General features: G+C 39.2%; 5 protein-coding genes across 5 annotated transcripts; all 5 read left to right on the top strand.

Moving 5' to 3' along the window:
• The first annotated feature begins 9,409 nt into the window (after positions 1-9,409).
• LOC145232957 (putative methyltransferase DDB_G0268948) lies at positions 9,410-10,710 on the top strand. Its single transcript, XM_080097619.1, has one exon. The coding sequence runs from the start codon at positions 9,708-9,710 to the stop codon at positions 10,593-10,595; it is 888 nt and encodes a 295-aa protein (XP_079953745.1). The 5' UTR covers positions 9,410-9,707; the 3' UTR covers positions 10,596-10,710.
• Positions 10,711-12,341: 1,631 nt separating this feature from the next.
• LOC145234438 (putative methyltransferase DDB_G0268948) lies at positions 12,342-16,384 on the top strand. Its single transcript, XM_080099172.1, has 2 exons — positions 12,342-12,513; positions 15,546-16,384. Exons 1-2 carry the CDS (start codon positions 12,342-12,344, stop codon positions 16,382-16,384), a joined length of 1,011 nt encoding a protein of 336 aa, XP_079955298.1.
• A 2,688-nt stretch (positions 16,385-19,072) lies between these two features.
• Positions 19,073-19,384, top strand: LOC145234437 (putative methyltransferase DDB_G0268948). Its single transcript, XM_080099171.1, has one exon. The coding sequence runs from the start codon at positions 19,073-19,075 to the stop codon at positions 19,382-19,384; it is 312 nt and encodes a 103-aa protein (XP_079955297.1).
• An 11-nt stretch (positions 19,385-19,395) lies between these two features.
• LOC145233380 (uncharacterized) lies at positions 19,396-20,127 on the top strand. Its single transcript, XM_080098101.1, has one exon. It carries the CDS (start codon positions 19,466-19,468, stop codon positions 19,952-19,954), a length of 489 nt encoding a protein of 162 aa, XP_079954227.1. The 5' UTR covers positions 19,396-19,465; the 3' UTR covers positions 19,955-20,127.
• Positions 20,128-22,574: 2,447 nt separating this feature from the next.
• Positions 22,575-23,813, top strand: LOC145234672 (putative methyltransferase DDB_G0268948). The gene has a single exon (XM_080099386.1). It carries the CDS (start codon positions 22,934-22,936, stop codon positions 23,807-23,809), a length of 876 nt encoding a protein of 291 aa, XP_079955512.1. The 5' UTR covers positions 22,575-22,933; the 3' UTR covers positions 23,810-23,813.
• The last annotated feature ends 219 nt before the right edge of the window (positions 23,814-24,032 follow it).

Here is a 24,032-nt window from a genome sequence, read left to right as displayed (position 1 = left end):
ACAATTTGAAGGAATGATGCAACCCGTAGATGATATGTCAAGTGAAACTGAAAGTGTTGATACAAGAAACGGATCTCCAGTTGAAAAATGCTCTTCAGACGAAAGCATAGGGCCCGATTCATTTACCAAAGAAGATTTTGTGGGTAAGAACCGGAAAACGCTTGTTGTTGCTCTGGTTTGTCGGGTTGACGTCGTATTTATTACTGCGAAGGTATAGCCTAGCCTAATATATTAATACATAGCCTGACTATAAAAGTCAAGGGTGTACAACCCTTTCGCTATCAGTATCGTAGCGTTTTTTTACCAACGCTCATCAGTGTGACCATGGTTTTTGTTTATGAATTTAAATTGCTATGAAATAGGATTTAACCCATAACATTTTACGTAGCTTACTGGTGTCGAGAAAGATTGTTTTTTAATGCATGGATTGAAGTGCAAATGGAATTAAAGAACTGTAAAATTCTTTTTACTGGATAACAACGCTTACTTGTTCACAGGAAACAGAAATGAAAATGACCGTGTTCTCGCGGAGAGCAAAACCGGTGAGCTGGTATGAATATGTAACTTACAAACGTGGATCCCACCGCAGGCTAGATTTTTCTAGCCTACGCATTGCCATGCGGTGTTAAAGAATACTATGGTCAATCTGGCGATCCCCTACTACGAAGCTGACATGTGCAGTATACGAGGCAGGCAACGGTGCTTGTGATTCAAGTTTCGGCGGGTTCTTCACTGAACCAGCGTAGCTCAGTTGGTATAAGAGCGCGAGTCCCGGAAATACTCCAAATCCCACCGCAGGCTAGATTTTTCAAGCCTACGCCTTAAATGCTTGGTGGCCGGCTGATTCGGTAGGGCGCGCCTTCAATAGACCTGGCATACTGTGATTATTACATACAATAAACGTTTAGTAATTAAGACAATTTAGTAGGTTGGTTTTATACAAATATGGTAGGAATTGAAGACTGACGTTTTTTTTCTGCTCAAACTTCTGCTGACAAGGGTCCTATATTCCTGCACAAAGTTGTGAATAGCCTTCTACAGTTGTTCTCAACCTTACATGCGCCATAGCCCCCTAAAGGTAACTTTCGGACCCCGTGACCCCATATAAGCAATCCTGTAAGACAAGTGCCCCCCTACCAAAAACTTAACTAAATTGTAAAGTCCATGGTCTGTCTGGATGATTTTTTGCTAAAAGTAAACATCAATACGGACAAATAGTGTGGGAAATAGTCGAAACAAATTGGAAATTAAATTATTTGCATTCTGAGCATTATAAAAGAAAATGGCTCACTGACTTTTACTGGACGTTTATAGTGAGCCTACACCCGTGGCCCACCTGAATCCAGCTCGTGGCCCCTTGGGGGAATATGGACCCTGGTTGAGAACCACTGGCCTGGTCTAACGCTAAAATGCTAGACCTCAAATCACCTCTATTATTGGGAGTTGTTTGTTTGTGTTCTTTAACATGCACAATCATCTCCTCCTGAATGTTCGATTTTTGCACAAACAGTAGTTAAGTTAACAAAAACATCCTACGCCAGGCCTACTGAAGGCGTTGTACCAAATCGGCACTTCCATATATGGTCACCGGTGTACATATACGCTTCAGGGCTGCTCCCAGTATTACATTTATATTTATCTCAATCTACGTTAACTAAGTACTAAATTTCCTTACGTTTTTGCAAAAAAAAACATTTTTTTCAGACCCCAAAGAAGTAGTGGGTGAATCTTCACAAAATCAAACTAATAGATGTGGCAAAAACTCTGGTCAACATGACAATAACCCTGGTCGGTGGGATAATAACTCTGGTAGACGGGACAATTGCTCTGTTTTGGTAAGTTGCTTTCTTATAGCCCATTGTGTTTTTTGTGTGTTGTTTTTACTTAATACAATTTTGCAGAATTGGACTTCTGCACCACAGCAAAAACAGACTGCAGTTGGTAAGTTTTCCCAGCAAGGCAATCGTGTTAAGGGTCGGCACAATTGTACTAAAAAGATCATAAATTGTTAAAAACTTAAGCATTATGAGGTTTACGAAGTATTGGGTGATTTGGGTAGCTTTCCATGTGTAGCTTTTAATTATTTGTTTAATAACATGTAAAGTTACAAAATATGACAGTATCTTTTCTTTTCTAGAGTGTAAATCGCATTCCTTGAGTGAAAAACTTCGTCAAATTGCAAACGAAGAGGCCGGTACATTGGTAAATGAGAATTATGCAGAAAGAGAAGATATCAAAGGCGCGAAAACGTTCATCCGATTGGAATATTGCAAACAAACTGATGCCCAATCAGCATCGAGTGCAATCAACCGTGGAGAAAAGCCCCAAGTGCGAATGTTTACTTTAGAAACGTTTTTCACGGAGGCTGAACGTGTGGCGAAAATAAAGGCTGAAGGAACCACTGAAGAGGCACGACAAAAGTCTTTAACTTTCAAGAAGAACAACGTCTGGTTGGTGGGACCCGCTGGAAGCGGAAAAACGTGTTCAAGCAAACTTTTTTTGGACCATGCCAGCAAACACAGCGATTTTAAATACATCTTTAGCTTCCAGTGCGGGAATCTGAAGCTCGAAACCCCGCAAACACTTTCGAAATTTCTTCAGGTCGAGTCTGGAATTGGTGAGCGCTTTCTGAACGAGTTAAAGGACTTGCAGGAACGAGATGACGTTCTTTTCATTTTTGACGCGTTAGACGAAATTGACTTAGAGCATATAAATGGCACTCAAGGCAGGCGTATCACAGACATCCAGTCAGGGTACACACACTTAGGGAACCTTCTTTCTGGAAAAGTGTTTCCACGAGCAAAAAAGATGTGGACGGTCAACATACATGCATTAAACGTAGTAAAAAAGAAAATAGCAATTGAAACGGTTTTTCAAGTACTGCCCCTGAGTAAAGAAATTCAAACTCGGTTCAGGCTATCTTGCGCCCAGAGGTCTGAAGAATCCGTACAAAATATTCTCGAAAGTCACCCAGAAGTTCGTGAACTTTGTACACTGCCTTTTTTTGCCGTCATCTTTCATTCTTCAGTGGTTTATAAACTAATTCTTCGCCATTATTCCCTCAGCAATTTCCTATATTTGGGCCTACAGGTCAACATAAAAAAATTGGAAGATAAAAATTTGGAAAGCCCGTTGCACGACCAACTCTATAAGTTGTGTGAAGCTGCTTGGAATAGCTTCGTTGCTGAAAAACAGGTAATCGAAGACGGTTTAGAAGATCTAAGCCCACACATCAAAGGCAGATTTTTGGTCCCAGGGGGGAAACAAGGGACCCGAGGACAGAAGTACAAGTTCCAGCATCGGTTCCGTCAATATTTTCTTGCTTCTATTTACGCTATGACCACTTTGGGGGTTGATGATTTCAAAGAAAAAGTCAATTTTGGCAATATGTCCTCTGATAAATGGAAAATGATGGCCGCTTGTCTATTTGGCATGTGTGATTCCAGCAAGCATGATTTATGCGATTTTATACCCAAACAAGACTCTATAAGCAAGGAAAAGCGAGCACATTTAATGGAAACTGCAGTAGCTATGGCTCACGAGGCGAAGTTTGCGAACGGCTACGACGAACGCATTCAAGCCCTTTTCCGCGTTGGAAGATGGATGCAAGAGGCCAACGACGACGATATGTTGGCTGTTGTGGCCCAACATTTGCCCGCAAAGGTTCAACTGGCTGATAAGATATTTCCTGCTGACGTCAGAGCTCTAACTCGTCTCGCTCGATCACGTGACATGACGCTGAGTCTCGGCATCATGAGTTCACCTCGTTTCCAAGACGACGCTGCTTTGCTTTTGTTCAAAACCGTGACAGAAGTGAACGACTTAAGGGTACAAGAGTTATTTGTGTGTTTGTATAGCGTTATAGCCTGTGTTTAACAAGGTGCTATATTTTATTTGTTGATCATAATGCACGAGGGGATGTAGTTGTACCGAGCGAATGTCACCTTCACTGCATTGCAATTACTTGGTTTTTAGTCATGGTTTTTCGCAGTTTTAAGTTTTTTTATTTGCTTCTTATGGTCTTGAGGGAGCACTCGGTCTGCTGTAACACAAAAAATAAGTCTGTTTAACTTGAGACAGTGTTCAAGCCTTGGAAGCTTATAGTGGTACAATTTGAGTGATTCATGTTGCTATGACTGTCACTGCCTCACAAAAGTTTTTAACCGCGGTTTTTGTCATGCTTTGCAAGCCAAGTTGTAAAGTAAAGATTTTTGCAAAACAAATGTAAACCAATATTTGGCTGTTTTTTAGATGTCCTCTGTTGATCTGCGCGGAAACACGATTAGTGAAGAAGTTGCAGCTGAAATGGCGAAGTGTATCGGCAAGTTTGATTCCCTTAATCTTGCCAGCACTGAATCTGACGAGTCTGCCCTCTGTAGCGTTGTGGAAGCGATTGGAGCACTTCCCAAAACGGTATATGTTACTTTTCAGCAGAAACCGTTTTTAGCAAACTATTGTGGCATTAGTCTTAGAGCAACGTTTTAAATTGTCTAGTTCAGTGTTTTCCAAATATTTTCGACGAATTCCACCCTTAAAATTTCAAAACATTTTTATTTCTTTCACTGCTTATACATTCGCCGTTTGTGCAAATTCTCGCAGCTGAAAGTTGGTATTTGACGAATTACTGGGCAAGATTTCAGGTTTTCGATAGTGTGAAAAACTGACGTCGCCACAGTTGCACAACTATCAATTATGGACCGACGCGAAAATAGGTTGAGAAGCATTGGTCTATATAGTTGGTCTTCCTGGCTCTCAAATGCACAACGCAGCAAAGCTAGTTTCATTTCCTTCTATATTTATTATGGTCTTTGAAATTACTTTGGTTCAGCCTTACTACTTTCTTTGTCCATTTAAGCCCTGTTTTTCCGGTTTCCGTTTTCCACTTTATATAGTGTTTATCTTTGTCAATAATTGAAATCTAAGTACCATTGTTTTTACAAGGCACATATGTATATGATAACAATTATTCAAAAAGCTATAAAATTATAAGCCCGGACCCGATCGTTTTTAAGAAGCCCGTTTAGGCGTGAAAGTTTGATTGACAGGCCTATAATGATAAAGACATACACAACAAACTAATAGACATGTGCTTAAACAAGACGTGTTTGGGCTGTTTGGTATTAGGCTAAGTCCAGCAACTAGCTACGAATCAAGCCCTTTTATTAAAAAAGCCCTCACCCGGACCCAAAGGCTCGACCCGATTTACAACTCTGGTACAGCCCATTCGAGTACCCTTTATTCTTAAATTCAGATGTGAAAATTTTGCAGGACCACCGATTGAGACTAGTTTTGGGCCACAGTAAAATGCGGATGAGCAATAAGTTAACAAACGGAATTTCCGAAGCTGTGCGAAATCTTCGTGAACTTGTTCTTGTCGTTGAGCACGTTTCCGATTCTGGGCTTAAGTCAATTGTTGGTACCATCAAGGAAATGCCTGCAAAGGTAAATAGTCACACAGTGCCACATGTACATACCGGGGGATTTTTGATGTGTGTAACAAACAAACCACTGAAATTTTGTCTATCAGTGGTTCCCAACCATTATCGACGAATTCCTCACATTTCAAAACATTTTGATTTCTCCCAAAAGTTTGCATAGTAGATCTTAAACCATACTAAGACCGTTTAAAATTGGTCTTTTATCAACTTCACAGGTTATATTCCCAGAACCGAAGTGGTTATTTACAAACCACGTGTACAAATTACAGTAAATTCCTCGTCTGAAGTTTTAAAATTCCTCCTTTATGAGGAAATCCTCCCTGGTTAGGAACCAATGTCGTTTTATTAAACGGCGTTAAGGCTTCAAACATGTGTAATTTAGGATATAGAACAAAACCTGTCCAAAAATGGTGATGTGGTGCAACAACTGTGAAAAAAGGTTAGTAGAGACTATAGATGAACATAAATTCATAACTGGGATCAGTCCGTACATGCAGACCAGCGATCATGGCACACTTCCATACAAATCATAGCATTGGTATACCTCCTTCAATATAACTAACATTGCACTTTCTACTCACATTAAGATAGTTAAAGAAAACCGTTGCCAGTGTTTCTAATCGTAAATTACTTTTACTATTCTAATAGCTCGATTTGTTGGATCTTGGAATTCCAACGCTAGGTGAGGAGATTGCTGAGGAGCTTGGTAAATGTTTGACAAATATTCGTTGTCTGCACTTGAGAGGCTGCAAAGTGGCAAAAAATAGCATTGGACATCTGGGCAATGCCCTTCTTATGCTTCCGAATGCGGTGGGTTTGTATTTTCTAAAGTAATTTGGGTTTCATCCGGTTTTAGTGAGTAATGGTATATTAGTTTGGACCGGGTTCAGGCATACATTACACACGGCCACACTTATGTGGTGATGGCTTTTTAACATACATATTTTTTAATAAGTTTCTACACAACGACATACCCCAGTGCCAGTTTATTGGATGTAGCTAGAGCATCAGAATAGCCTGTTGAATCTTTAAAAAAAAACATTTCTAAAAAAATCATGTGTAATTTTTAGTTCAAGATGAGAGGATTTTTCTTGGACCATGCTGACGTCACTGATGATGACGTAGAAGTCCTCAGCAGATGCTTGCCTAAAATTCATGTGTGGCTCGTCATCATGTACTGTGGCGTCACCAAAAAAGGATACGAAATACTACAGGCTGCACACGATCAGCTGCAATCTAACGTAAGTATTATAAAAGCGAATGTATTGTCAAACCACTAAAAACATTATTTGTTTGGAAAAAGGTGCGGTCTTGGTATAATGATTTTCAAACTTTTTGATATCAAGCTATTTTCTGCCGCGGAATAATCATTCGCGGACTGAATTAAAATGTAAATTTATATCAGTGGAGTTAAAACCTATTTTCTTTTGGTATAAACCTCTGACAGACTCATTTGAGTCGATAGATTTGAGGTTTAGAAACACTGTAGAAGAGCCGGTAAAATTCGTTTACTATATCGTTAACACGACGTGTGTACTAAAAGTAGTAGTGTTTTTTGTCACATATAATAATGAAATAAACAAATGTTTATTTTTCTAGAATTGTCTGCAGATCTTCCTCGGTGACGTAGAAGGTGTGGGCGAGAGCGTCAACATTCGGAAATAATGAAAAATGCAAAATAAAAGATTAATGCCAATTAATGTAGGAAATGACCTCCCGTCATGGTTCTTCAAAACGAATTTGTTCGCTTGCAAGAAGAACCAAAAAATTAACTCAGAGTTAAACGTCTTGCCGTGCTTTTGTCGGGTTTGAATTTATGAATCCATACTTTAGAATTTAAACACAGGGTGAAACTGATTAGTTGTATCTAGTCGCACTTTCCTCTGCCAAATTGATTAACACTGTTAACCTAACTTTGATGTCAAACGCTGTATTTCAAGGAATTTATGAGTTCCGGCTGCTTTTTGTGCTTATTTTTTCGATTTGCGGCCTTAAATCTGACCCTGCTTAAAACTTCGATATTACTTCATGCCCAATTGACTGTTTTCAATCTTATATAAAAACCCTGGCGACACTGCTTGAAGAACAAATTGAAATGTTCCAACCGCCAGTGGTCGTCTGTGATTTACTTGTTTTTAAAGTTATGATGTGTCGTCGTGTGGGTTTGTACCTGTAGGCTACAGATCTCTTCAAATTTCTATGTCCTGTGTTGCTTTCCATGTAGCCTACCTTTTTACGTTTTATACTCCTTGCTTAAAAGCGCTCACTGTTTTTTACATTCTTTTTAGCATATTCAAAATGATAGATAACATTAGACAAAATAAAAACTTAGATTCCTATAGTGTGGCACGCTTATTATTTTAGACAAACGTTTTTTGCAAACCTTAAGGCTTATTTTATAAACATAAATTAATTAATTATAAAACAATAATTAATTGTGGATACAGTGGGTAAAATACAAGGGAAACGGAAAACAAAATCGCAGCAAGGATCGAGTTATTCAAAATAACGTAGCGGTTTACCAAACTTTTCGTGATGGATGTCCTTTGTGAATCTGTCTGATGTAAACACATATGGTTTTACTGAGTTGCTTCCAAGGGCTAAAAAGATTAACAATTTTGAAAGCGTAAAAGCGTCATTATGACGTAATCAGTAATAATGTAATGAGTGAAATTTTAGGTAAAGTCGACCCCAATCTGTTTCGTTTACAAACTGTGTAACAAAGAACCTTTTCTTGAAATTCATCTACACTTTGGTCCATCAGATACAATTTATATTTTTTTGGAATACCTTTCAAGCTAGGCATTATTTCACGAATGTCATTGTGAGTTCGCAAACTATAGGTTGTTTAACACTACTATCAATGCCTTGATGTGTCACACGCTGTTAAACCGCAGTGTGATCATCGTACACGGTTTAAATGGCACAACAAAACTGAGTAAATTCAAGTTTGTATCTCGGCAATGTAAACCACGGGGCTTATCTGACCCATTGGCGTTGCTTTTCGCACGATAATTCATATGCTTGTAACTTGTTGCATGGTGCATTGCATTGCGGATTTTGTGCATCAATAAACCAATATAAGCAAAAACAATCAGAGGTAGTTTTTGTGTATAAAACGGACTACGTTTCGATCATCAGGTCGTCAGAATTATACACAAATACTGGCTCTGATTTTTTTGGCTCAGATCATTCAAAAACGTGAATAGTGTGAATAAAATTTAACCAACAGTTTACGCTTTTCATTCTTTTCTGGTTATGAATTGATTTGTGCTGACGTTTAAGTTGTAAAAATTAATTTAGATTAAAAAAACTTTGACGATCGGTTGCAAACAATTATGAACTAAAAACGGTCTGTTATATAGCTTAGTTAATGTGTGCTTTATTGTAAAACAGTTCCGAGAAAGCGTAATGTTTAAAGTTAGAGGAATTAAACAGCAGATGTTCGGCTTCTTATAATTCCGCTTGGAAGTCTTGCCTGTATCAAGGAAATCGTCTTTTTTTCCGGAATGCAGGCCAGACGTTTTCTTGCGCACGCCGAATAAGACATGCACAGTAATGCAGCGAAGCAGTAGCGACGTTGGGATACTCACTTTAAGACCGAATTGGCAAAATAAATAGGCTTATAAAATTTGGCCTTTACATCAACTCTTATGCAAATAGATTTTTTTTTAAAGTAACTGTTTACGAGACAGTTATTTAGTTGTTTTGTTAAATCCATTAGGAACTGAGAGGATTAAGTCATGCCCAGAAGAGGATGTAATTAGCAACATTTTTGTAAAACTATTTTATACCTTGTTTTATTGAACCTGTTTTAGAATTAGAAATGAGTATAGAATTTGCCTGTAACTGAAAGTAAAAGTTTGTAATAAACTTTATCGCTTTGAATTTTAGAATTTTTTTATCAGCCCTAAATAGGCATTCTAGTTTTCATTCATCTTTGAAATGCATGGTTCTAGTTTGTTTAACAACGACAAGCCTAAACGTTTTTGTCCCCATCCGAGAAAACCGAGCCGTATGGAAAAGAACATTTCATTCAGCCTTCTCTTGGCAAAACATACAGCGTGCAGTTTGAGTCGTGATCACATTTTAAAGGAAACGGAAATGAGTGATCACATTGTCTGTGTAGCCATAACGCCCTGTTGGATTTCGTAATATCACACCATGTTCAATTTCGCCACACCAAACATTTTTTTTTATTTTCAGACCGAGTTTAACGGCAATCCTCCTAAACAGGCATTCTCGTTATTCAGCTAGTAAATATTCACAATGATTCGTGTGTACGAAAACGAAGACATCACAAAATATTATATCGAATTTCGACCGAAATATCAAGACTGTGTGGTAGAAGAGGTTTTAAGATTTTGCAACGAGAATCGAGCATCAAAAACAGATGAGAACAGACAACAGGTGATGGTAGATGTGGCTTGTGGCAGTGGCCAAGCTACCACCCCATTTCAGAAGCACTTTGAAAATATTATTGGCGTTGATGTGAGCCCCAACCAGATTAAAGAAGCACGCTTGGCAAACGACTTTGAAAATATTAGCTACAAAGTCGGCACTGCTGAAGAAATTCCAGTTGAAAGTGGTTCGGTTGATCTATTAATCAGCGCAACCGCCTGTCACCGTTTTGACTTCGCAAAGTTTTTCAAAGAGGCAAAGCGAGTTTTGAAGCCTGATGGATGTATGGCTTTGTTTTCCTATGCGCCGAGAGTAACACCAATGAACGTCGTGGATCCGATTATACGAGAGGAACTGGCTGACAAAGCAACAAATCTGTTACTGAAGTATCACCGTAATCCAACTGATGAGCAATCAAACATATACTGCTTTGGAAAATACCAAGATATTTACAAAAAAGTCCCGGCTAAAAACAAAAAGTGGATCAAAGACGGTCTTGTGATGAAGTACGATTGGAGTTTGTCACAACTTCTTGGCTATCTTCGTTCTAACGCGGCTTATCAAGAGTACATGAAGATGATGAAGGAAAAGAACAAGGATGCAAGTGAGGATGAAGTAAAGAAGTGGGATCGTGCTTTAATGCTTCGAGATTTTATTAAACGTGAATGGAAAATGAAAGGAGTTAACGACGACAACGTGATGATGCGAGCTGACTTTAGTGTGTTTCTGGTCTTAGCCAACAAACTGACTGTGTGAAACCGAGGACTGTTGACAGTGTATGATATAACATAGAATGTAGTTTGATCTATTTGTGCGAGGTGACATAAGATTAATAAATGTTCATGCGTGTTGAATAAACCTTTTCAAATGATATGTTGACAACAAGGTGTTTGTAATTTCCCATCAAACTACTATGTGGTGTTCATACTTTTTCCACAAAAAAAGGCACTGTAAAAAAAAGTGAAAAATTTTACGTTTATAATTTTTCTAACCTTACTTAAAAAGCAAGGTTAACACTCACGTCCCTTGAAAGCCATGTGTCTTTCAGGTCATTTATAAAAGTTATTATATAAACTAGCTGAAATATCGTGGGCACGAGGTTGCTACTTTTCATATTGAAAGTGGAGTTGAGTTTATTTTGCTTGGTGAAATTGCACCGACTTATCATCAGGCCAAAATAGTTGCGCAACATCGAAACGTTATGGAGCGCAAACAAGTGGCTGGCACTATTGTTGGATAATGACACTACGCGCTACAGCTACGCCGCATTATAAATCGTTATGTGACTGGGGGCACAGGAAAGCGAGGTTGGCGGATTCTGGAAAAGTACTAACTTATTTGGTTTGGAACGAGGTTACAAAATAAAAATAACATTGAAACGAACTTGAAACCTTAGGCTTAATCCTGACCCAAAACTAAATACCTGAAACCTTTTTTGTGTCTAAACACTTAGTCCTGCAAGTGCTTTTTGCAACATCTCTTGGTATTTAGCAAACCTGTCTCATGTGGCAAATCTACTAAGACTATAACTCACGTCAGCCACACATTTATCTCAGTTTCGATAAATGGCGCAAAGAGTACTGACACCTATTTAGAACGGTATACCCTTAAAAATACTGACGGTTTGGGCTATTAGGGTTTGGGTTAGGTATTATAATTAGAAATTAAATATGAGTCCCTGTCACATAATGCTTGTAGTAATTGTGTAGCTGAAGAACGTTTACCATACTTCCACCGATTGTGACCGAAACTTCGTCGCGCACTATAAAGTTTTAACGTTGCGCAGCTATTTCGGCTTGGTAAATATTTTAGCGCAACTGTACTGCTACGATTTGTTTCATCCAGCGAAATAAACTCAACTCAACTGGAATTCAATATAACGACCCCAAAAACTTAAATCCTAATGCAAAAATTTCGAAACCTCAATCCTACACTTCAGCTCTTTGCGTCCCTTAAGTAAATTTAGCTAAGTGTGAGACTGGCGTGGGTAGCTCTATCGTCTGATGTGAGTTATAATGTTAGTAGCTCTCTGGGAACAAAGCTGTAGTAAATGGTAACCTGCTTAACAACACCGTGTTTAAGTTGGTAAACTTGCGTATAGCGTATAGATCACGGTAACGATCAGCCTCGTCTCGATCTCGAATGATCAGTTGATTGAAGCTATACGTTGTGGTGTTATAACTTCGATGAAAGTTTATTTGCTAGGCAATGTCTCTATCCAACACACCATGAATGGACTCTTCCTTAGGCAGGACTATTAAATAGTCTTGTAGACTAGACATAGGCATCTAGAGCACCAGTATCTGTATACGTTTCGTTAGAAAACCAACGGGCGGCGCGGTGGTACGCCAAGCGGTATTACGTGTGGTAGATAAAGGCTACATGTCCTTTCGTCCTCACTTTTAGACTAATCTGTGTACCTACGATAAAGTCTTACAAACTTCACACGATTGTTCGTGATAAAAAAACGTTATCTGTCGTTCAGACAAAGATGGTAAAATTATGATCATCAACTATTCTGACAAGATCATGAAGCGAGAACTTGCAAAGTTTGTCGAGCTTGACTTAACACCTCAGAGACTTGGGCAACACCTGGATAAAGTCCGCAGAACGTGTGACAAGTATATGATGGTCCTCCATGCTGAAGGAGCAAATACCGAAAAGCTTCTCTACGGTACCGTAGGAATAAAATTTTAATACAACCGCTATCATCACACACGCGGTTGCACTTCAATCCTGCTTTAATCCATCGACGCCACCGACATTTCAATCAGACTGCTTTAATCCGCAGGTAACATCACGACATCACGGGTTACGGCATTTCTGGAACTCGTACTTCAACTCATTGGTATGGAATACTGTCGGTCTTCCGTCAATGAATATTGCCGTGACACCCGGTATTACCTCATGTAATTGGACCAGTGGAAAAGGCCACATGATTCACAAATGTGTTCTAGTCGATCTCTTTTCTTGGTTACACCAGACGTCACCAAAATTTATGCAAATCTGCGCCGCGATATTGTCGCAGAAGCTTTGCAGAAGCTCTGGACGCTACCACTACACAATCAACACTGTCTGAAAACGCTTGCCAATCGCTGATGCAGCTTGTGATGTTCTGCCTAAAAAATATGATAACTCAGTATCAACGAGCGTTTATTTCAGCAGTCAAAAGGGATGTCACAGGAGACGACCACTCGGTTTCGATGGCAAACATAACTACCCATTATGTTATAAAACAAGAAATGCGTGCTGTAGGTAAAACAGATCTTTTTCGCCATAGTTTGGTTGTATATTGACGTCATAGTTTGGTTGTCGTTTGAGCAGACCAGTGCGTTGACTGTGGAACGCGACATATGGGACAGGTTTTGCTTGAAACCATCAGGAAATAACCTTTCGCTGCATCTCCACTAACGAAGATGGCGTCAGTCTTGAGTTTCTTGATGTTCAGCACATCATAGACAAGGCTTGGGGTGGTTTTTCCCTCACCAACTATGTAAAACCGACGGCAAAAGGAAGATTATTCAACGGTACGTCCCACCATCCACCCTTTTTAGATGCATCGTGTTTGGGGAGTACATACGTCTTCAGCGACCTTATCGAATGCATGATCTATATAGGTTATATAGGCCTGTGCGACCTGGAGGCAAAATGTCGGCGCTCTTGTTTTCCTTTCAAAGCATATTCCGCCATACTCACTGTAACAGTCCAAAGGAAGCAACGTCTTGAAGAATTTGAAACATGATCTTATCCTTGTGATAAATGTGCCCTGTGCGGCCACCACGGAAAAGCCAAATCAATGTTTTTACCGGTGATTGACGATCACTACAAAGACTTTTTTCACTTACGTCAGCACCTTACGAGTCGAAACTACGGCATATATGTTGCGACGTGTTTGGTGTGTGAAGAACATTATGTCGGCCAAACAAAAAATAAGTTTTCGACCTAGTTTTCGAACTGGCCGCCAAGTTGGCCGAGTGGTGAGCGCAACCGCCTTGTGATCACAATGTCATGGGTTTTAATCCTATCTCGGTCGCTTGTGTTTCCATGAACAAGAAATTTAAGCGGCATTGTCCAACCCAGTGGTTCCCGATGAGTTGAACTAAATTGAAGTCACCAACGGCCTTAGGTTGAAAAAATCAAGTAAAAAATGATCAAGGGACTTGCAACAAAACAGGCAGCTCGACGGCGGACTCATTGTAGAAGAACCTCGCACAACAAAATTGAATATTTGTAAAAACAAATAGCTAAATTTGACCGGCGCCACAGTCAATATTGAAGCGATGGTGCTATCTGCAGTTCGTTGACAGCAATCGCTTTGTTTGTACTACCGTGGTTGCATAACAAAGTAAATTTGTTTAAGCACAATTTTTATGCGAAACGAAACAAACATTTTTGAACAAATCCATGACATAATATTTGTAATATTTTGGCCAGAAACAATTTGTTCCAGCAACTCGTTGTTTGTAGAAAATACTTCGTGCATCTCACGACAGCTCAGGTCTAGGTTTACTTTTCCCTGTAGCAGGGATTTGACTACAGTAATTGTTGAAAATAAGACAAAATAAGGACTACAGTCAAAAATAAGGACATTTCTTAGAAATAAGGACAATGAAGTTTTCTAAGACACACCCCTTCAAAATAAGGACAAATCTTAGAAATAAGGACGGTATGGCAACCCTGCCTATAAGCCTATACTGTCGGGGCACATGTTTTAGTATTAAGCAGTTTGTGTGTGATAAGCGGTTACAAACAATTTGGCCTAGAACAGCGGTTCTTAACCTTTTTTGTCCACGCCCCCCTAAGGTGTTTGTCGGGCACTTCACGCCCCCCTGAAACAGGCAAAAACGACAGTTTTTTTAAACACATGCAGCAATGGAACTACAAGCAGTCTCCGTTGCCTATGTTGTAAACCAGGGATCACCTAATTACGGCCCAGGGGCGTTAAATGTGCAAACATTCATTATACATTTTGGTAATTATTTTACCTGGTCTAACAGAATTACAAGGCATACGTATTATCCAAAAGCAGTTTGTTACGTCACAGACAAAAGCAAAGAATAGTAATTGTGTGCGAACAATTGCCTTTTTAGTTCTTTGTTGTAGAATAAACGTGCATTAGTCGGTATGTGACAGTTTTAGATTTTTCATAATTTTAAAATTAAACAGCGGTACAATCTAAATACAAATAAGATTGGGGAAGACATGAAGACCCTTTATGGTCTGGTCAAAATCGCCTCGCGAGTGCCAGTTTGGGAAAGGTGGCGTCAGAGCTTGTACCCAAGCGGCTCTCGAGCGTGATTATTAAAATTATCCGGCCCGCAGTTAAAAAAAAAATGTGACCCCTGTTCTAAACTGACAAACCAAAAACTTAACTTTGCCTTGTATGGCATTATTCAAAATATGTGTTACGCCATAAGGTATCGCATCATAATATTTGTTTCGTTTTGAAAACGTGGTGCTCGCAAGCAATACACTACAATTGCAAAATTAATTTTAGGGGGAGGTGAGTCCAAAGTTAAATAAATTTGGTTATTTAACTTTTGGCTCACGCCCCCCTTGGAATTGTCTCGCGTCCCCCTAGGGGGGCGTGCCCCCCCGGTTAAGAACCACTGGCCTAGAAAGTGTTGTCGTGTCGAAAAGTCAATTACTCAAAAAAATAAAAGATGATTCGTGTCTACGAAAACGAAGATATTACCAAATTTTAAGTGGAATTTCGACCAAAGTTTCAAGAATGTCTTGTTGAAAGAGTGCTCAAGTTTTGCAATGAACATCAGGAATCTGAAAATGATAACCAAGATTTAATGGTCGATGTTGCTTGTGGCAGCGGTCAGGCCACTTCTGCTTTTCAAAAGTACTTCAAGCGCATAGTCGGCATAGATGTAAGTCCAAACCAAATTAAAGAAGCTCGATTGGCAAATGAACACGACAATATCAAGTACGAAGTAGGCACTGCAGAAAACATACCACTTAAACAAAGCTCGGTTAATCTCTTGGTTAGTGCAACTGCTTGTCATCGTTTCGACTTGGGAAAGTTTTTCACAGAAGGGAAACGAGTAATAAAACCTGAAGGTTGCATGGCTTTATTCTGTTACAACGCCCCGACAATTATTCCAAAAAATGTAAAAGATCTTGTCAGGCGTCAAGAGCTTTCCGACAAAACCACTAGCATTTTGGTAAAATACCATGATATTATCAATGATGAGCAATCGAACGTGTACCAAAATGGCAAGTATCAAGATATTTACAAGAAGGTCCGTGCTGAAAATAAGCAATGGATCACGGAAGATCTTGTGATGAAGTATGAGTGGAATTTGGTGCAACTGATTGGCTTTCTTCGCTCACTTGCTGCTTATCAAGAGTACATGAAGATGATGAAGGAAGAGCACAAGGATGCAAGTGAAGAGGTAGTGAAGAAACGGGATCGCGCTGTGTTGCTGCGAAACTTCGTCAACCGCGAGTGGGAGATGGAGGAGGTTAAAGATGAAGATGTGATGATGGAAGCTCATTTTCATGTTTACGTGGTCTTGGCAAATAAACTAAAGTAAACCAGATTGTGTGCATTGTTTAGATAGGTCATCCGTAAACATTGCTATTGTGTCTTTCTTTCAAATTAACTTGGTCGAGATTGACAGCCCATTGATAATTTTGTCTGAATTAAATTTCACGAATTAAATTCCCACCAGAATATTGTAACAAAACTTGTTGTTTGTTTATTGTGCAAGACACAACATTTCGTTTCAGTTTAATAAATAGTTCCCTGCAAGTCAGGAACTAAATCGGAAACACCGTTAGATTAGAATCAATACAATTAGAGGTAAAAGGCATTCTGTATACATGAATGTTTATTTGTAATCATACAGACACTTTAACCCGTTACAATCTACTTTATCTTGAAATTTAGCCAAATGTGGGGCTGACGTTAGTTAAAGTGTTAGCAGTATACTGTCTGATTTGAGTTTTGTACCTGAAAAACAAGGCAAATATGTTTATAGCACAAGGACTATGAAAAACCACCACACAATTGCCCCATAGTAGATTAAACAGACATTGCTTTTCAAAACACTACTCATTCATTCTTTCTTTCGCGTCGGAATCATTTAATGTATAGTTCAAATTTTATGACAATACCGAAGAGCTTGAGCCGATGGGATGGGATGCCGAAAGCGAAAAAGTCAGATTACTCTGCGATTCTGTACAACTGACAAATGGTGTAAGAGTTCTACAGAATTCTTTTCAACTGTGATTGTATTTTTTTTGACTGCTTTTCCTATTCAGTTTCAAAATTTCAAAACAACCGCTATCACCACACACACGGTTGTTTGTCGAAAGTATTTTGCAACAACAACACAGCATATGCCTACCCCTTATTCAAATCGCATAAAGTACAACCGGTCTTGCTGCGTCATCCATCGACACCACCGACATCCCAATCAGACTGCTTTAATCCGCTGGAAACATTACGACATCATGGGTTACGGCATTTCTGGAACTCGTACTCTAGCCCATTAGAGTGGCATATACTGCCGGACGCTACCACTAGGCTATGCAATCAATCTTATCTGAAAACGCTTGCCAATCGCTGATGGGTTTCTTAAAAAAAAACGGGCTTGATTCGGACCCGACTTTACACTCTGCGTCAGTATTTTTTTAAATAATTGCTAAATAGCCAGTTGCTGGACTCGATGTAATGGCAAACAACCATAAAACGCCTTGTTGAAAGCCGTTTGTCTATTATGGTTTATTGTGTTTGCAGTGTTGGTCTTTTCTGAGGTTTCAATATATTCGGCTGTCAATCAAACTTTCGGGCTTGAACGGGCTTCTCAAAAACGATTCGGGTTCTGGCCGGGTTTCAGTCTTGTATAGTTTCGGGTTCGGACCGGGTTAGGGCTCGAAATTCAGGCCCGTTTGTGATGTACTGCCTAAAAAATGCGATAACTCATAGTGCCAACGAGCATTTTTTCACCAGTCAGAAGGGATTGTCACAGGGGACAACCACGGTTTGGTTTAAAACGTAACAGCCCATTACATACAAAAGTGACGACATAGTTTGGTTGTCGTGTGGAAAGACCCATTGGCCGTGGAACGCGCCTATTCGGTATAGGTTTTCTAGAAATAACCTTTCGCTATATCTCCACTAACGAAGATGACACACGTCTTGAGTTTCTTGATGTTCTGCACATTAAGACAAGACTTCCCGGGGTGGTTTTTTACAAACGGGATATTATTCATAACGGCACGTCCCACCATCCACCCTGGATGTTCAGAGGAATCTTGTTGGGGGACTGCTTACGCCTCGACGACCTAATTAAAAGCATGACCTATATAGGTCCAGTCTGTGCGACCTGGAGGCAAATTGTCGGCGCTCCTGTTTTCCCTATCAAGCGTATTCAGCCATACTTACTGCAGCAGCCCTATGGAAGGAACGTTTCGCCCCCCAACATCCAGACACCGGAACGAATAAAGAATTGTTACTTCATTCACCAACGTAATACCCAAGTTACCTCCCTAATTCGCAAAACGGATCAAGACCCTGCACTAACTGCTTATCGCTAAAATCAAGTTACAACAGTGACTTCGCTACTGGCCAAATAAAATATATTAATAAAACATCCGCTGTCAAATTACGTCATAACACGATACAATACGACACAACTGTCAAATTTGTTTGTACTATCAGGATTGCTTTTTTGGTTTTGCGTGACGGGCGCCACAATCATTACTCATGCGATGATCCTTCCAGCAGTTCGTTGACTGCAATCGCTTTATTTGTACTACCGTGTTTGCTTTTCCTCGTTTTTATCAGCGCCATATCTGCAGGTCTGCATTACGCGTGTGTGCTTCTGTATTTTTTGCTTTTATTTATTGGCTTTATCTAGTTTTTTATATTGTTTTCTGACACTGATGATGCTTATAAAAGTGAAATGCATTTGTTTTCGTAAAACAAACAAAACACAGCGACAGATTTAGTGGTTTTCACGCTGAATTTTCTTGGTCAACAACTCTTGCAAAGGTAGCACAAATTATCACGGCAATCGCTATAACTCTACCTGTTCACAAGGTAAATTTGTTCAAGTACAAGGACACGCAAAAACAAACATACAGCTGCCCTATAGGCCTATGCTGTCGGGGCACATGTTTTAGTATTTAGCTGTTGATGTGTGAAAAGCAGTGACAAACAATTTGGACTAGAAAGTGTTGTTCTGTCGAAAAGTCGAATACTCAAAAACAAAAACATGATTCGTGTTTACGAAAACGAAGATATTACCAAATATTACGTGGAATTTCGACCAAGGTTTCAAGACTGTGTAGTTGAAAGTGTGCTCAAGTTTTGCAATGAACACCAGAAATCTGAAAATGATAACCAAGATTTATTGGTCGATGTTGCTTGTGGCAGCGGTCAGGCCACTTCTGCTTTTCAAAAGAATTTCAAACGCATAGTCGGCATAGACGTAAGTCCAAATCAAATCAAAGAAGCTCGATTGGCAAATGAATACGATAATATCAAGTATGAAGTAGGCACTGCAGAAAATATACCGCTAAAATAAAGCTCGGTTGTTCTCTTGGTTAGTGCAACTGCTTGTCATCGTTTCAACTTGGGAAAGTTCTTCACAGAAGCAAAACGAGTAATGAAGCCTGACGGTTGCATGGCTTTGTTCTCTTACAACGCTCCCACAATTATTCCCAAAAATGTAAAAGATCCTGCCAGGCGTCAAGAGCTTTCCGACAAAACCTCAAGTCTTTTACTCAAGTTCTGGGAAATTGTCACCGACAAGCAATCTAACTTTTTCTTAGATGGAAAGTATGAGAGTATCTACAAAGCGGTCCCTGCTGAAAATAAGCAATGGATCACAGAAGATCTTGTTATGAAGTATGAGTGGAACTTGGTGCAAATGATTGGCTTTCTTCGCTCACTTGCTGCTTATCAAGAGCACGTGAAGATGATGAAGGAAGAGCACAAGGATGCAAGTGAGGAGGAAGTGAAGAAATGGGATCGCGCTGTGTTGCTGCGAGACTTCGTCAAACGCGAATGGGAGATGGAGGGAGTTAAAGATGAAGATGTGATGATGGAAGTTCATTTTCATGTTTTCCTGGTCTTGGCTAACAAACTAAAGTAAACTAGATTGTGTGCAAAAGCATTGTCCAGATATGTCATTCGAAAATAATGCTACAGTTTTTTGACAGCCCATTCATATTTTTGTCTGTCCAAGAATTAAATTCCCACCGTAAAATTATGCAACTCTATTTAGTCGGTTTTAACCCACAAACAAAATCTAAAAATGTTTCTTGTTTATAGTTATATTTTTGAAAGACACAACTTTCCGTTTTAGTTGAATAAATAGTCTCCGAAAACAATTAAAAAACGAGTCAAAACAAACACGAATTAATCTGCAATTCAGAAACTAAATACAAAACGTTTCTAGATTAGACAAAAAAATACAATTACAGGTGAAAAGCATTCTGTATACTTTATACATTCTGTATAAATGAATGGTTGTGACAAAAGCGAAGGAAAGAAATGTAGCAATATAGCATGAAATATAGCAAAAGGAAACACTTTTTATTCTGGTCGGTAGGGCAGTTTTTTTTTATTTCTGTTGAAAGAAAACACAGAGACACAGATGCACTAAAACAACTATCAAACCGGAAAAGCTTCGCAACGTTGAAATGTTATGTTGTGCATAACAGTAGGGGATACAATTGGTTGATGATGGCTAATCGCTTCTCAGCTACACCGCCATCTTGTTAAATTTCTTGGAGAGTACAAACTTACTTCGGCGATTGCAATCTAACGATGTTGAACAAAAAAATATTTTGTTTTAAAAGAGAACGAATATTATTGACCTTGGCATAAACCATTGGAAACCAAAGCTCTAGTCCAGGTTTAGGTTACCTATTTAACCTTTTTGTGCATAAATGTATCGCAATGGAGCTTTATTATAAAAAAAACTTGAACTCTTACCGGAAAGTTACTACTACTCAAACTATGTTGACACATGTCATATGTACTCCTTTGGGTATTGTGCTGCACCCCGCTTCAAAAGCGCAGCTTTAGTTAACAACTATTTTACCCATTTCAATGAGATAAATCCTGTTGCGTGACGAAACAATTTTTTGTCGTTTAAGGAAGATCTTTACAAACCGTGAAAATTATTCGATGTAAAAATCGGTATTGGATCGATAATTTTTGCAAAATTTCAAACCTTTTTCGATTCGATCTTCTAACTCTGAATATGGCCTAATAACAATATTTCTGATCTAATAGTGCAGTTTTCATTTAAAAGTTTGAAGTAGATGTGCTTACAAAACGTTGGCAACTTCTCTTTAGATTAAGAGTAACTTATTGTTTGTTGGTTTGTGAAAACCTACTTCCCAACCCCCACCCCTCTTCAGCAGGAAAGTTAATAATTCAGCTCTTTGCGCCACTTATCGAAATTTAGATAAATATGGGGCTGACGTGAGTTAGTTGCCATATACTAGATGAAAAAGGGTTTGCTTTTCGAGTCAAACACATGCAATCTTTGAGTTGATGGGTTTTGAGGTCGAAAACGCAGAAATCAGATTACTCTACGATTCTGTACTGCAATTAAATAAACCTGTAAAAGTTGTACATAATCCTTTTAACCAGAATTGTGATTTTTCAGTCTAAAAGCGCATTACATATTTTTGTGTCGGTTAACCAGATGACAAAGGAATAGTGCCGCGTAAGCGTTTTATGCATTTTAACACAATTTTAGAAAACACGCAGTTAATGTGCAGTGATAGATGCCACGAACAACTTTATGTTTATCTTAATTAATTTCCAAGTGCGCATGCAAACAACTGCTAAACGTCTTGAAACTGGGTGCTGAGAAGCGCACACTAAAAGATAACTTGATGGTCCAAATATTATTTGTAATATAATAGTAGGGATATCAAGCAAAATAATCTAGGGGGTGCTGCGGCCCCTAAGCACCCTAGCACGAGCCGCCCCTACCACCAACTATGTAAAACCGACGGCAAAAGGGAGATTATTCCTTATGAAACAGAATCTTATCCTTGTGGCAAATGTGCCCTGTGCGCTCACCTTGCAAAAGCCAAATCATTGTTTTTCCGGTGACTGACCTACGATCACAACAAAGTCTTTTTCACTTACGTCAGCAACTTAAGTGTCGAAACTGTGGCATACACGTTGCCACGTGTTTGGTGTGTGATGAACATTATGTCGGCCAAACAAAAAAAAAGTTTTCGACCCGATGGAATTCACATCGAGCTGTTTGGCGGACGTCCAACGCACGGCCCTTCTTCGGCATTAGCACAATAAACGTTTCCGACTTTTTCAAAAAAAGTTGAGAATTGTACAATGTTACATTGTGGTCTTTGTAGAGGAACCCTTTACAGAAAAATGTGATGTTTGTGAAAAAACGGCTAAATTTGACTGGCGCCGCAATCAACATTCAAGGGATAGACCTTCCGGCGGGTTGTGGACCGCAATCGCTTTTTGTTTGTACTACCGTGTTTGCTTTTTTCGTTTTCCGTCCTTATACTTTCCTCGCCTTTTGTCGTGGTTTATCAGCGCCTTACCTGCCGGTCTGCATTGGGCGTGTGTGTTTTTGTGTATTTTTTGCTTTTATTAATTGGTTTTATCCCGCTTTTTATATTGTTTTCGTACACTGATGATGCTTATAAAAGCGAAATGCATTTGTTTATGCAAAACAAACAAAACATAGCGAAAGATTTAGTGGTTTTCACGCAGAATTTTCAAAATTTTCAGAAACATCTGTTGCAAAGTTTGCACCAATTATCATTGTAATGGCTATTTCGCTACCTGATAACAAGGTAAATTTGTTTAAACACAAGGACACTCAAAAACAAGCACACAGTTGTCCTATAGGCCTATAGTGTCAGGGCACATACGTTTTCCAGGTAACATCTGCCATTGCAAACACAATCGGAAAGATTCTAACATCCTGCAAGAGGAAATGATAATAGATCGACTGTAGCACAAGCCTTTCTCGCATGTTTTAGTATTCAGCTGTTGATGTGTGATAAGCAGTTACAAACAACCGGTACTAGAAATTGTTGTTCTGCCGAAAAGTCAATTACTCCAATAAAATATGATTCGTGTTTACGAAAACGAAGATATTACCAAATTTTACGTGAAATTTCGACCAAAGTTTCAAGAATGTCTTGTTGAAAGAGTGCTCAAGTTTTGCAATGAACGTCAGGAAAATGATAACCAAGATTTAATGGTCGATGTTGCTTGTGGCAGCGGTCAGGCCACTTCTGCTTTTCAAAAGCACTTCAAACGCATAGTCGGCATAGATGTAAGTCCAAACCAAATCAAAGAAGCTCGATTGGCAAATGAACACGATAATATCAAGTACGAAGTGGGCACTGCAGAAAATATACCACTTGGAGAAAGCTCGGTTGATCTCTTGATTAGTGCAACTGCTTGTCATCGTTTCGACTTGGGAAAGTTCTTCACAGAGGCAAAACGAGTAATGAAGCCTGACGGTTGCATGGCATTATTCTCTTACAACGCTCCGACGATTATTCCGAAAAATATAAAAGATCCTGCCAGGCGTCAAGTTCTTTCAGACAAAACAACTAGCCTTCTGCTAAAATACGATAAAAGTTACAAATATGAGCAATCGAACGTTTACCAAGAAGACAAGTACCGAGATATTTTCAAGAAGGTCTGTGCTGAAAATAAGCAATGGATCACGGAAGATCTTGTGATGAAGTGTGAGTGGAATTTGGTGCAAATGATGGGCTTTCTTCATTCACTTGCTGCTTATCATGAGTACATGAAGATAATGAAGGAAGAGCACAAGGATGCAAGTGAGGAGGAAGTGAAGAAATGGGATCGCGCTGTGTTGCTGCGAGACTTCGTCAAACGCGAGTGGGAGATGGAGGGAGTTAAGGATGAAGATGTGATGATGGAAGCTCATTTTTATGTTTACATGGTCTTGGCGAATAAACTGAAGTAAACTAGATTTTGTGCATAAGCATTATTCAGATGTATCATTCCTAAATATTGCTACAGTGTATTGATAGTCAAATAATAATTTTGTCTTTCCGAAAATTAAGCTCCCTCCAGAATTTTGTACAAAGTCGTTTTTTTCGCTATGAACCAACTAAAATATAAAAAAAGCTTGTTTCTATGCACCACCTTTCGAAATTTACCTAAATGTTGGGCTAACGTGAGTTATG

The sequence above is a fragment of the Phallusia mammillata genome, chromosome 6, assembly GCF_965637545.1.
Source record: "Phallusia mammillata chromosome 6, kaPhaMamm4.hap1.1, whole genome shotgun sequence".
Lineage (NCBI taxonomy): Eukaryota > Metazoa > Chordata > Ascidiacea > Phlebobranchia > Ascidiidae > Phallusia > Phallusia mammillata.
This window is presented reverse-complemented; position numbering and strand designations above follow the sequence as displayed.

Bases quoted from the DNA above. Each gene is read 5' to 3' on its own strand.
- LOC145233380 (XM_080098101.1), top strand. From the start codon at position 19,466: ATGAAGCCTGACGGTTGCATGGCTTTGTTCTCTTACAACGCTCCCACA.
- LOC145234672 (XM_080099386.1), top strand. From the start codon at position 22,934: ATGATTCGTGTTTACGAAAACGAAGATATTACCAAATTTTACGTGAAA.
- LOC145234438 (XM_080099172.1), top strand. From the start codon at position 12,342: ATGATCATCAACTATTCTGACAAGATCATGAAGCGAGAACTTGCAAAG. The intron at 12,514-15,545 runs GTACCGTAGGAA...CCAAATTTTAAG, and splicing joins TACCGAAAAGCTTCTCTACG to TGGAATTTCGACCAAAGTTT.
- LOC145234437 (XM_080099171.1), top strand. From the start codon at position 19,073: ATGATTCGTGTTTACGAAAACGAAGATATTACCAAATATTACGTGGAA.
- LOC145232957 (XM_080097619.1), top strand. From the start codon at position 9,708: ATGATTCGTGTGTACGAAAACGAAGACATCACAAAATATTATATCGAA.